The 12906-nt window shown below is 50.7% G+C and overlaps 1 protein-coding gene across 7 annotated transcripts in view; it reads right to left on the bottom strand.

Annotated features, from left to right (window-relative positions):
* The window catches only part of RPH3AL (rabphilin 3A like (without C2 domains)), a 165756-nt gene that overhangs the window by 103787 nt on the left and 49063 nt on the right, over window positions 1-12906 (bottom strand). For all 7 annotated transcript variants that reach the window (XR_012665301.1, XR_012665300.1, XM_075120662.1 and 4 more), the window contains one exon: window positions 7972-8143. Coding sequence is in view for 5 of the 7 variants with exons in the window: in XM_075120662.1 (XP_074976763.1) it covers window positions 7972-8143 (172 nt within the window). In the remaining 2 variants the exon portion in view is untranslated. The remainder of the gene's footprint in view (window positions 1-7971; window positions 8144-12906) is intronic.

The raw sequence follows: 12906 nt of genomic DNA, 5'->3' as shown, positions 1-12906 counted from the left end.
AAAAGGGATAAATATAGGGATTACTTCTCCTGCAGCCACGTCTGGAACGGAACACAGTGGCTCTTTTAACAGCTCATAGCAACACTACACAATAGGTCAGGAAATGAAGAAGAATACTGTACTCTAATTAAAACTGCAGGAGGATTTTAGGTAGACAGACCAGAAGCCAGTTGAAATTTGGCAAAGACAGCAGAGTCAACACCATTACTCTTAAGAAAAAGCAGCAGACAACAGGTGATCAGGACCTTGGCCTTCTGTCTCCTGGCTGCTGTCAGAGGCACAGCGCCCTCTGAGCCCACGGTGAAATCTGACTGAGTGGGAAGAGCAGAATGCCTCCTGCTGATTCACCAGTACCATACCATTCCCGGATGCTTTCTCAAACAAGTGCTGACCCAGCAGACCCTGCTTGGCCTGGGAGGACAGCACAAGGTTTTGTAGTCTCAGAGAAATAAATCAGACAAATCCCTGACTGCTTTTGTACCCTCTAGCCTGCAACGGGATGGTCTTACCAAGCAAATCCTTCACAGTGGAGGTAGGCACCAAGTCCCACGCATTCGAGCTGTGTTTACCAGTCGAGTGTAGCTGAGTGTTGACATCATGTTTTTAAAGAGCACTTTCTGAGCTCTTTCTCCTGGAGCAATCAGCCCCAGGTACTGTGGGGGAGAAGTGTCTAACAACAACAATAAAAATATCAGGGGAAAGGTGCAGAGAAAACACCTGCTTAGCTCACACTCACAGGAAAAGACCAACTACAAACTGCAAGTGCCACTGGGGGCAGCCCTGACGAGTGACGCGTTCAGGGATGCAGGGCCATGCAAGGTGCCCTGTGCCATTGTTAGACCCCAGGTTCCTTTGTGCACAGTGCAGTTATGGTGCTGCGACTGCAAAGGACAGGAGGGATGTTTTCTTTGGAAAGAGGCAAAGGTGGCAGGCACTGGAGAGGGAGGCAGGGAGGCTGATCTTGGGGTAAGTCAATCTAAGGCACTTCCATGGCCCTCCCAATCTTTAATGTATTTCTCCTCACAGCTCCTCTGTGAGGCAGGGCAGGGCTGTTAGGCACGGAGAGGCTAAGCGACTTCCCCAAGGTCACACAGCATATCTGTGCCAGATCAGGGAACTGACCCTGGGTCTCCAGCATCCCAGGCTAGTGCCCTAATCACCAAATCAGGCCTCTGGAGATTGGTGTTCAACTTTCAACTTCCCCATGGGGCCTTAGGAAGCCATTTGATCTGTGTGCCACAGGCAGTGGGTACTACAGTGATGGAGGCCATATCAGTACCTGGGTGGAGAGGGGACAGGAAGAGGTGGAATGAAAGGAGGGGACAGGCAGAGGGTTTGACGGGGGGGGGGGTGGCAAAAGAGTGTTGTGGTGGCTGAGGGGGAAAGAAATGTTCTGGGGGAGTCAAGTCCTGTTGATAATAAACGATTTTTCACTCTTTAATTGAGCATAACACACATTAATTGAGTGCCACAACCTGGGGATATAATTCCTGCGCAAAGACGCTGCAGGACACTAAGCTGCATTGTCTGGGCCCACAGCTGCTCTGTGCTGCCTGCAGAGTGACTGACACATCAGCACGTCCTATGGCAACAGGACTTGTGCCCATTGTTAGAAGAGACAAGAGCTGGAGAACATGGCTGTGTGAAATTCTGATACCACACACGATGCCACTGCTTAGGGACCAGACCCTTATTTTGGACTCCTTTAATTTTTCTCCTGCAGGCTTCAAAGGTGCCTGAAGAAAGTGTCTGCTATTAATTTGGCACCTCTCCCCTAACTGCCCAAGCCCCTCCTTTCCCATTGCCAACACCCAAACGCTCGATAGCAGAGCTATCCTCGAGGACAGGAAACGTGCCTGCCATTCTCATGGTGACAATACATATTTGTGACTTAAATAATAGCAGAGTTCCCACGCCAACTGCTTGTTTATTACAGAAAACCTAAGGGAACAGCAAATCCTGGTGTCAGCGAGGGAGAATGGGTGCGCACAAACTCTTGCTTTTCTTCCACTAAGCATACTCGCAGGTGTCAGGCCGTGAGCAGTGACCAAGCCCGTTTCAATGGCTTTGTACCTCCCTCACCCCACCACCCCCTTCAGCTCAATGTCCCAAACAGAGGTCCATTTCTGGTTGGCTTTCTCCTTCCCACCCCAGGTCTTCATAGATGGGCACAGGACACAATATACAGTTACCAGGATCCTACACAGATCCCTTATGGAGTTGGGGGGTAGGGGTGGGGGGAATGAGGAATGGCATTTTAGTTACGCTCCGCCCATGATCCTGAACTCCACCCACTGAAGTAAGCTTCACTCACTGTCCCAAAACAGCTGCATGCGTCTGTTAGGGGAAGCAAAGGCTTTAACATGGCTTCAGAGTCACTGAAGTGAGCACGGGGGTAGCTTGCTCCTGTCTGAGCTGCTGTTTCAGAGGGCAGGACAAAGGGTCACACGCAGGGAAAGTTTCTTCACAGCCAGGAAGGCTAGAATTATTTTTGTGTTAAAAGGAACATTTCAAGTCCTGGGGTGTTGGACGGATTTGTTCACAATTCAGCTGGGCCGTCAGAGCTGGTAAACGTGGGTCACATGTTGCAATATTTCACATTTACACGGTGCCCTTTATCCCAAGGTTCACACACCCAGCACTGCCAAAATGCAGCCTGCTCTGGGCCGAGGCTCAGCAGCCGACTGGCACTGAATGCAGATGTTGGCCAAGGATACGTGGACAAACCCCTGATCTTCTGAAACATGCCTGGCTGGACATGGGGTTTTAAACTCTTCCTTGAAAAGCCTCATGCACAGCTAACAGGTCCCCGTTGCTGGAATTCACACGAGTGGTTCCACCAAGCCTAAGGATTTCATTTGCGATGCTTAAACCATTGAGCCATCCCCTCACCCCTCAGCAGTCACAGTGCAAGAACAAGTCATTGCTTGGGGATTGATCACATTGACAGGCGGGAGCTTGCTCTACCTAGGTCCTTCTGTGACCCCACCGCTGTAGTATCTGAGCAATTCGGCCTCTACTGCATCTCCCTCAACGCCCCTGCGAGGTAGGGCAAGGCTATTATCCCTGTTTTACAGATGGAGAGCTGAGATGCAGAGAGACCGAGTGACTTTCTCCACATAACACAGGGAGTCTGTGGAAGAGCCTGGAATTGAACCCAGGTTTCCAGAGACCCACTGGATCATCCTTCCCCTCGGATCAGCGCATGGGACTCAAAAATCAGCCAACCGACCTAATCCCCATGTGACGTTATTCAGCAGCCACAGCAACTGCCTGGTGTACTCTGCTGCAGGGGCTTTTACCCGAGTATTGGAACATACACAGCTAGAATCACCAATAGAAACCTTTCTCTGGGGTATGTAAAATATGATGTGACAAATGTTCACCTCAGTCTGACAGCCAGGATGAGGAGCCCCTTATGCTGGGATATGACAGAGATTTCAGCTTCCGGACTTGCTGCTGCATACACCTGAGCTGTCAAACTACCCAGCTATGGGAGCAGGTTAATTATGCTCCTGCTGCCAAGCAGGTTTTTCCTTTAATTCACCTTGATGCCAAGGCTTGATCCCATGTCTCCTGTGCTTTGCTTCAGCTCTTCAAAAGCCTGGAGGACTGAGGTCACTGCAAAGCCTCACAAGAGGCATTTGTCTGCCTTAAGCCAATGATCTTCCCCTTACTGTCGCCCAAGGGAACAAAAAGCCCATTAGGAGCAGCCTCAGAAGTTAACCTCTCTGATTTTGCTAGAGAGGCAGGTACATTAATGCCACGATTCCTTTCTGAGCACATCTGCTCAATAGAGGTGGGATTTTATATGGCGGCCGTACTGGTCTTGTGTGCCCTAGGCTTTGGAAGGTGTTGGCTAACACACGTTAACCGCCTGGTAGCGGTAAGACATGTGCCACTAACGTGTTAAACTGGTCGAGTTTGCCAGCTGAACATGTGCCAATGGCATTGTCTTGTCTAAAGCAGGCTGTTAACATGTGTTACCTAGCACCTTCCATACCCTAGCCCAGATGAGATGTGGCTTTCAATTCATGCTGGCGACATAACTGCAGCTCATGGCTGGGTGCCTAGCGGATGCCAGCTCAGCACAGGGCCTAGCAGCCTGATTATCTGAAAAGGCTGCACTGAAAGAGGCAGGCAGAGCCAAAGGGAGTGGGTTAAACATCTGAGCAAGAGGAGCCTGGCGACAGGAGCAGAGAGGGACAGAGTGCTAACGTGTGGGCACCAGAGGGGTGGGAAATCAGAGTGCAAATGATTTATGGCTCAACTCATTCACCTGGAGAAATTCCTCTACCTGGGCCTCAGCTCCTCACCTGTAAAACAGGAGTAATGACCCTTCCTTGCTCATCCGCTTTGTCTGCCTAGTCTAATTAGACTAGCAGCTCTTAGGGGCAGGGACTCCCTCTACCTGTGTGCTTGTACAGCGACTAGCATCATAGGGGTGGGGGGACTGTCTGTTACAGCTGGGGAGGGCAGATACCATACGACACATGGGAAGGGGGCCGGAGGAAGCAGATCCCCAGCAAGATCCAGCCTGCATCAGGGAAAGGAAGGTTGTACCCACACTGGAGATGGTGATTTTGTGGCAACCACAGCACTAGAGGCATGTCGGAGAAGAACAAGGGAAGAAAGCGACAGGATAGTAAATGTGGTAAGGACCAGTTTGAGATTATTTCTCCCATAAATCACAACAAACCACGGATCTGTAAGCGCACGAGAAAGGAACAGCTCCGCTTGGATCAGTGAAGGGGCCCGGTTTATCAAAGTGGCTTTGTTATTCCTGGGCTGCCTCTTCACTGCTGCTGGTGCCTGTATGGTATTTATGGGAGCTCCTTATTCAAAACAAACTTGCCAGCCTACTCTGAGAGCAACGTCCAACTTGAGCATCCCTGCCTCTCTTCTGACGTTTCTACCAGCATTTGAAACAGAAAGGCCTTCGCGGACAGCAGTGGGCTTCAGAAATGTACTAATAAGTATCAGCCTGTAGAATCAGTCTGAATGTAGGAAGGATGGAGTATGTTTGGGTAGGATTTTATTACACTAGTTACATCTCTTAGACTGAAAACTCTTTGGGGTAGGGTCTTTGTAATGGTTTCTGCACAATATGCACGGACAATGACAGCGGTAAGCAAATACGTATTAGTAATGTTGTTTACACTTGCAATTATTTTTTCTGGAGAAAGGCCAATAACTGTACCCAGCACCATGCGAAAGATGACTCCCAACACCATTTTGCCTCCATTTAACAGATGGAGAAACTGAGGCATCATGGCTAAGCTACTGGCTCGCAGACAGAGTCAGTGCCACTGACTCACAGTCCTGTGCTCAGATCACAGCTCTCTTTAAAGAAATAAATGATGAGTAGCTCATTTGGGCTGATTCCTCTACTTCACCAATGTGTGGCTTTCCACCTCTCGTTTCACATGCACCTTCTACGCACCTCAAAAAGAGTGAAATGCTGATCGTGCCAAAGGCTTTGGCACGGAGATGGACATGATGGGTACCCCGAAGGAAGCCATCTATATCTTCACTGTGAACAACATTCAGAAGAGAGAAGCCAAAATTCATTAGAGGTCTGATCTCCCTTGCACTGAAACCAAGGAGAGATTTTGTCACTGACTCCAATGGGAGAAGGACCAGAGCCTACAGGTATGTCTATACTGCAAAGGGGGGGGGGGAAACCCCATCCACCTGAGTCAACAGACTCCGGCTCACAGGGCTTGTGCTATGGAACCAAAGAGAACAGTGTAGAAATTCCTGCGAGGGCTGGAGCCCAAGCTCTGAAACATGGAGAGGATTTTGGAGCCCGGGCTCCAGCTCCAGCAGGAATGTCCACACAGCTATTTTTAGTCCCGTAGCACAAGACTCATGAGTCCAGTCAGCTGACCCAGAGACTTGTGGCCATGGGTTTGGTTTTGTTGTGTAGTGTAGATGTACCCAAAGGGATCATTTGAAAAGTCACTTGAACAAATTTTGCTCTCAGTTACTCTGGCATAATTCCATGGTAGCCCCATTAGCAGCAACAGACCCACTCCAGATTTACACTAGTGTAATAGGGTAGAACCCTGCCTGCTTACTATTTCATTAGGACAAATATAACCTTTTTAGTTCCTGTATCCTATCTGTTATAATCCAGGACAAGACACCCGGTACAAGAATAAGCTTCCAGGGTACCGGTTTTAGGCACCCTGGGCTCAATCCAAAACCTGCTAAAGTCAATGGTAAGACTCCCACCAAATTCAATTAGCTTTGGATCAGCCAACCTCTTAAAGGAAGAACATTTTAGTTGAGGTACTCGGCGTCCTTAAATACATCACTTGGTCCATTTGCCAAGACAACCTCCTCTAACCCTCTCCTGGGTGAAAACACAACCGGCCGCTCTTGATCAATTTTGTCTTTAATTAGGAAAATTTCAGTAGGGGCTGGGAGTGCTACCTTAGCCTGGGCCTTAATATGATGTTAGCAATATCAAACCCCCAAGACTCATTATTAAAAACGCTATTTCCTGCATTAACACTGATGAGATTTAGCCCCAAGCATGAGAGAAAGAGTACTAAGAACACTTCAAAGTTCCCCTGATTTGGAAGGCTTAATGGTAAGAGACAGAGGGACAGTGAGAGCAGGCAATTCTGCTAATCTGCACTGGAAAGAAACAGAGAGGAACCAACACAACATGGTGGTGCTTTAGTTCTGCAGCATTGATCAGCCGGTCCACAAACGAACCCGGCAGCTTGGCTCTCCAAAGACACCCAATTGTTTGTCACCCCGATGACACTAGGGAAACCAAGTTCCGCTGCGGCTGTGATTAACAGCAGAGCTGGGTGTGACCAAACAAAAGCGGCGGCTCGACACAGCGAAGGCAGCGACTGGGGATCGTCTGTGTACGTGGAGGATGCGAGGGGGATAGGGGAAGCGTTATTGTGCTGGAATGTGTGCTCTGCGGCCTTGGGAGAGGCGCTTCTGCCCCACAGCTACCACATCCAGACACTCGTTCAGAGCACATCCCATTTGCTGATGGCCTCAGGGCCAGACTGAGACATGCCTGGGGCCCATTTCTGGGCAGGACTACCGGTTGAGGCCCTGACACCTCCTTGCCACTCACCAGATGAGAAGGCCTCTGGACATGGGGCTAAATTAGCAGACACTGAACATGGTCACCGTCTACCAGCTAAATCAGTGGGAAAGGTTAAATGAGCTGGTGGAACGGATGGGATGCCGCAGCCTCGGTCTCAGCAGATAGGTGCTACATCACAACCAATCCTTCTATTTGCAGCCTCGGCAGAGGGCTCAAGGATGGAATAGCCCAGCGGTTCTCAGGCGCCAGTCCCTGAGGACCTTCCTGATGCAGTTTATGAAGGCAGCAAGCCAGTTTCTGGTTATCAGAAAGGGTGAGAAACGCTGGGAGAGACCACAGAGGTTTGAACGCCCCTCTAACCCCTAGCAGAACAGCCCTTAACTTCATCTACATCACTTTGGTGTGGAAGAGAGAAGGATACAGGGTCTCAGACAACAGAAGCCAGCCTCTCCCGTTTGGAAAAGCAGGCATCTCTTATCAGTGAATGATCCCACTCATCTGCCTCCGACAGCGAGCTCTCCTGCCTGTAATAAATGCAATGTGCACACCACATGTACAGAGCAGCCACGCCCCATCTGGCCTCTCTCTCAGTCCTGTAATCAATCATTATTAGCAAGGATTGTGGGGGGAGGGTGAGATGAGCAGTGCTTTGCCTTGCACACACTAATAATCCCTTGTGGGAGGTGGGGCAGTATCATTATCCCCTAGCTACAGGGGGGAAACTGAGGCACGGAGTTTGGGGAAAGGATTTGAGTCACACATTGCGCGAGTGGCAGAAACCAAGAGCTCCCAGTTCCATATGCTAATCACTAGGAAACACGCACTACTGCACCACTGACTCGCTCCCCGTCCTCCCAAGACAGGAAAACACAGGGAAGAAATTAACGACTGACCTCTCCCTCTGGCCCAGGTGTAGGAGCGGTTGGTCCCGACGCCCTTCACTTCTTGCACATCTGGCTCGGCTTGTCGAGGCCGCAGGTGCAGTTCGTTGGCTTTAGTGGTTTTCAAAGGCATGATGTACTTAGGCAGCCCTTTGTAGAACCATGCACCGGACCTCTTCCAAACCTGTTCAGAGACAGAGACGCGTTTACCCATCGGCCAGTGCATGTTCATAGCGGGAGCATGTGGGCTCAGAGACTGCCCCATCAACCGTGCTAGGCCAGCAGGCTTTAGCTGGCTAGCCCTAACACCAGTTCCCTGGAGCAAGTTATTGTATGACCATCAGGACATCCCTGTGAGGATAACGCTTATCACTGCTAGAACGACATTCCTTTCCCCAGGCCCTCCTCTGAAGCTCCATCTCTCTCCTCCCAAGACAAACACCAAAGGAAGGAGAGTTCAAAAGGCTCATCTGGAGCAGACTCAGCAAGCTTTGCAAGGATTGCCAGTCAGACCCACTGCAAGAACTCGGTGACCCCCGGGGCACCCCCTGCAATGAACAACCTCCCCCACATGGCAGCAACAGATTATCAGAGATTTCAATAAACCAGATAAATTCACATTAGAAATAGGGCACAACTTTATAACAGCGAGGTCAGGTTAGCTGATTAGCTACTGCAACCAGCTAGCAGGGGAAGCCGTGGATACTCTGTCTCTTGAGGTCTTGGTGGGATGCCTTCCTGGGACGTGCTTTAGTCAAATAAACTCCAGGATTAACAGGATGAAATCCTATGCCCAAAATTTATACCCCAAGCTCTCTTCCCACCAGGCCAGGAGGAGGACAAACTGCTACCTGTCAGGTGGGGCCAAATTTCTTTCCAACGAACCTCCCATCCCTTTGCCCCATCTCCACTCGCTCTTTCTTGCTGCTGAGTATAACAAATGGAAGCCCCTACCAGTACCTAGTCTGGGATATCCCCTATCTGTACACATGCTCTCACTAGATAGTCTACTGGTCCCTTGTGGCCTCAAAAATCTATGACAAGACACAAACCTCCTGCAACAAATAGATCTGAAAGAGCATGCTCGGCTCAAACGGGCAAGTTCCATTAGCTTCCAACACAGCTACTCATGCGCTTAAAGTAATAAATGGGCCAAAGAGTGTTGCTGCATCAGGACCACTTTGCTTTTGAGTCCTAAGGGACAATGCTAACAAACCCCAACATAAAATGGATGCGAGCGACAATATTTCTGCAGTAGTAACAACTGGCTTTTGGTGCTGCATTGTGGGGGCTTGACATTCATCTTAAAGAGGGATTCCAGCTGAGACCATTTAGCAAGGGTATACCTGCACCTGCCTCCTCTGGAGGAAGGCTGCTACAACTGACATGCACTTGGTGAACACTCTGGGGGCTGTTGATAGACCGAATGGGAGGACCGTGAACTGATAATGTTTGTGGTTGACCACAAACCGTAGGAATCATCTGTGCGCAGGCTGAATGGCTATGTGAAAGTATGCGTATTTCACGTCAAGGGCGGCATACCAGTCTCCCGGAACCAGGGAAGGGATAACTTCACCATGAATTCGTTGAGTCCTCGCAGGTCTAGGATGGGACTGAGACCCCCCTTTGCCTTGGGGATTAGGAAATAATGGGAGTAGAATCCCTTGCCCCTGAGCTCCTAAGAAACCTCCTCCACTGCTCCTATGGCAAGGACCACCTGCAACTCCTGGATAAGGAGTTGCTCGTGAGAAGGGTCCCTGAAGAGGGACGAGAAGGGGGCGTGGGAGGGAGTGGAGGAGCAGAAGTGGAGAGAATATCCCACTTCTATCATGTGAAGGACCCAGCGGGCAATGTTATTTGGAATCAAGCACAGAAGAAGTGGAATAGACGATTCATAAAACAAGGGGAAAGGATCTGGTGTCGTGGCAGGTGCACTGTCTTCTGGCACCCCTTCAAAAGGCCTGCTTACAGCCCAGTGAAGGTTGGTCAGACCTTGGCCCTGCCCAGAAGGGGGATTGGAAGGTTTACGTCTGCCGTTTCTGCCCGTGTCTATAAAAATCCTGCCTCGGCTGAGGAGGATATGGACGCTGCTGCTGCGGTTGGAGCTTGAAATGTTTTCGTTGGGTTGCCGGCGTGTGCATGCCCAACAATCTCATAGTTGCCCGGGAGTCCTTTAAGCTGTGCAGCTTGGAGTCTGTTTGCTCCAAAATAACCCTGTGCCGTCAAATGGTAGGTCCTGCAGAGTTTGCTGCAGCTCCGGGGCAACCCGGACACCTGTAGGCATGAGCTCCTCCTCATGGCTATTCCTGAGGAAAGAGTATGGGTGGCCGAGTCCGCGGAGTCTAACAAAGCCTGCAAAGAGGTCCACGCCACTGCCTTTCCTTCATCAACAATAGCCGAGAACTCGGCTCTGGAGTCTGGTGGAATTAGTTCCTTATACTTCAACATGAAGTCCCAAAAGTTGAAGTTATATCTACTGAGGCTAGCTTGCAGGTTAGCGATCCTCAGCTGCAGGCCACCAATTGTGTACACCTTCCTGCCACCCTTTTCGACTCTTTGGATTTAGGGGCTGGCCCCTGCTGCCCCCATCTCTCTTCTCATTAACTGCCAACACTACCGAAGAGCATAGTTGCGTGTGAGAGAACAGATACTCGTACCCCTTAGAGGGGACAAAGTACTTGCACTCAACACCTCCGGCTATAGGTGGGATTGAAGCAGGGATCTGCCACAGAGTCTTAATATTGTTCTGGATCGTCTTTATTAGTGGCAGAGTTACATGGGATGGACCCTCTGATGCGAGGATGTTGACCATGGGGTCCTCGGGTCCTCTGCCTGTAACCCCATGTTGTGGGCAATCCTCTGGAGAAGGTCCTGGTGGGCCCTGTGATCAACTGGAGGAGGGCCCGAGATTGAAACTCCTGCCACCGCCTTGTCTGGGGACGAAGATGAGGAGGCCAGAGGTGGAACGGGGTTCTCCTGGCCCTTGGGCTCCCTGACCTCCCCATGGACAAAGTCTGGGGCCTCTGTGGCGACTGTAGCCATGGTGGCAGTAGCCCAGCCTTGCAATGGGTCTTGCCTTGGAGTCACCTCAGTGGCGACGTGGGCCAGCGGTGGGGCTTGTGCCAAAGTCACCTCGGATCCCCAGGGCATAGGTCAGTCCTTGGCTGGCTGGGGTGATTGGTGCTCAGAGGCCACCGAGTGGGAGCCCCTGGAAAAGGAGCTCTGGGCCTGATGGTAAGCCCAGGGGGTCCAAAAGGGCCACTGTGCCGGAGGCTGCCACTGGAAGTGCCAAGCCACTGGTTCTTCCCTCCATCGCCTGTCAGATCTGTGTCGGCTGCTATGGGAATAGAAGGAGTCACCATCCAAGTCTGATGAGATAGATCTTAACTGGTACTCGAAGGGTACTGTGCCAGGCACCGGTGCTGAGCTGATGATGCAGAGGACTGGTGTCGAGGGGCCCGTGCCGGTCCTCTCTCAGAGCCAGGGATTGGTGCCGCTCCGTCCTCTGTGCCAGGGAAGAGAAGCAACGTCCCACTGGTGTCGGGAACCCAGAACAGAATCCAGTGCCAGAGCCTGGTATCTTGGTGATGGTGATCTGGAGCAGTGCCCAGGCAAATGGTGCCAGGCAGGGGAAGGCGACTGCTGCATCATGCTCGGCTTGCTTCTAGATGGCGCCAGTTGCGACGGTGCCGAGGCTTATCTTTGACCGCTGGGGGCTGAGGAGCCATCATGGCAATTAAAGCTCTGGCAGCTTCAGAAGTGTCTGGGGTGGAGGGTAGCTCTAACTCCTCCACCTGGCACTGCTCCTCCAGTGAGTTGCTGGGCACCAGACTCGACGGTCCTCTTGGGGGAACCGAAGTCGACAGTGCCGACTCTTGCTGCTTGGGTGCTCCTTCAAGGGACGCACTAGTACGGTGCTTGCCGGTCCCACTGTTTTCGGCACCGGGGAGCGCCCCCTGTTGGCTTTTCTATGCAGCTTGTATGGCATCAGTGAGTGCAAGTGGTGCCGGGTTGTCTCCTCAGTGTGCGGTGCCAGAGCGCGTTAGTGCTGAGGGTCTCTTATTCCAGAGTCCTTCCTCGGCACCGTGTCAAGTACCGATGCTGGGGCAATCTCCGTATGGACGCACTCGGTGCCAGGCCCTGGTGGTCCTCAGCAGACTGGGGACAAAGAGCAGATTCCACGGGCAATTGCTTATGTCGGAAATCTTTTTTGTCCTGGGGCGGAAAGCCGTGCAGATCTTACACCTTTCTGTCTGGTGTGTCTCCCCCATACACACTTCAGACTTGAGTCGTGGGGGTCACTCGTTGGCACTGGTTTACTGCAGGCTCAGCAGTGTTAAAAGAGGAGAAAGCTCAGACAATTCAAATGTGCTGCTGGCATGGAAAGGGCAGTAACCTGTAATCTCTCTCCAACTTAGTTTTTAATACCAACATTGTGATGAAGCAACCATGTTAAACATATTTAACATAAAGTGTGGGGATTCAGAGGAGATACGCAGCAGAGAAGAAGAATAAATACCGGAAAATGCAATTTCATTTGTGCCTCCCAGCACACAGAATAATGAACTAACGAGACACGCTGTCCAAGAAAATGTGAATATATTACAGATATATTCCCACTGCAGTTGCATCAAGTACTTGTTCAAATCAAGTACAGATCAAATACTTAAATATTTCATGCAGAATGTGAATCTTGCAGTTCTGCTTGGAGCTGATGCAGCTGACAGAGGAAATAGCCATACTTGGTGGTTCTTATTGAACTTTTCATCCAGCATTCCCAAAACACTTTGCAAATGTGGGTCTCAATACAAACAGAGGTGCAATAGTGGGCACGCTTAATTTCATCAGGGATTCTGCAACTTGCATTTTTACAACAGGGCATAATCAAAGGGTGCTTGAAATGCTCGATGATGATAACAGTGTTTAGCATTGCTAGAGGACTTTTTA

This window comes from Caretta caretta, chromosome 17 (assembly GCF_965140235.1).
Source record: "Caretta caretta isolate rCarCar2 chromosome 17, rCarCar1.hap1, whole genome shotgun sequence".
In the NCBI taxonomy this organism is placed as follows: domain Eukaryota; kingdom Metazoa; phylum Chordata; order Testudines; family Cheloniidae; genus Caretta; species Caretta caretta.
The sequence above is the reverse complement of the archived record's forward strand: the minus strand, read 5'-3'. Positions and strand labels throughout refer to the sequence as shown.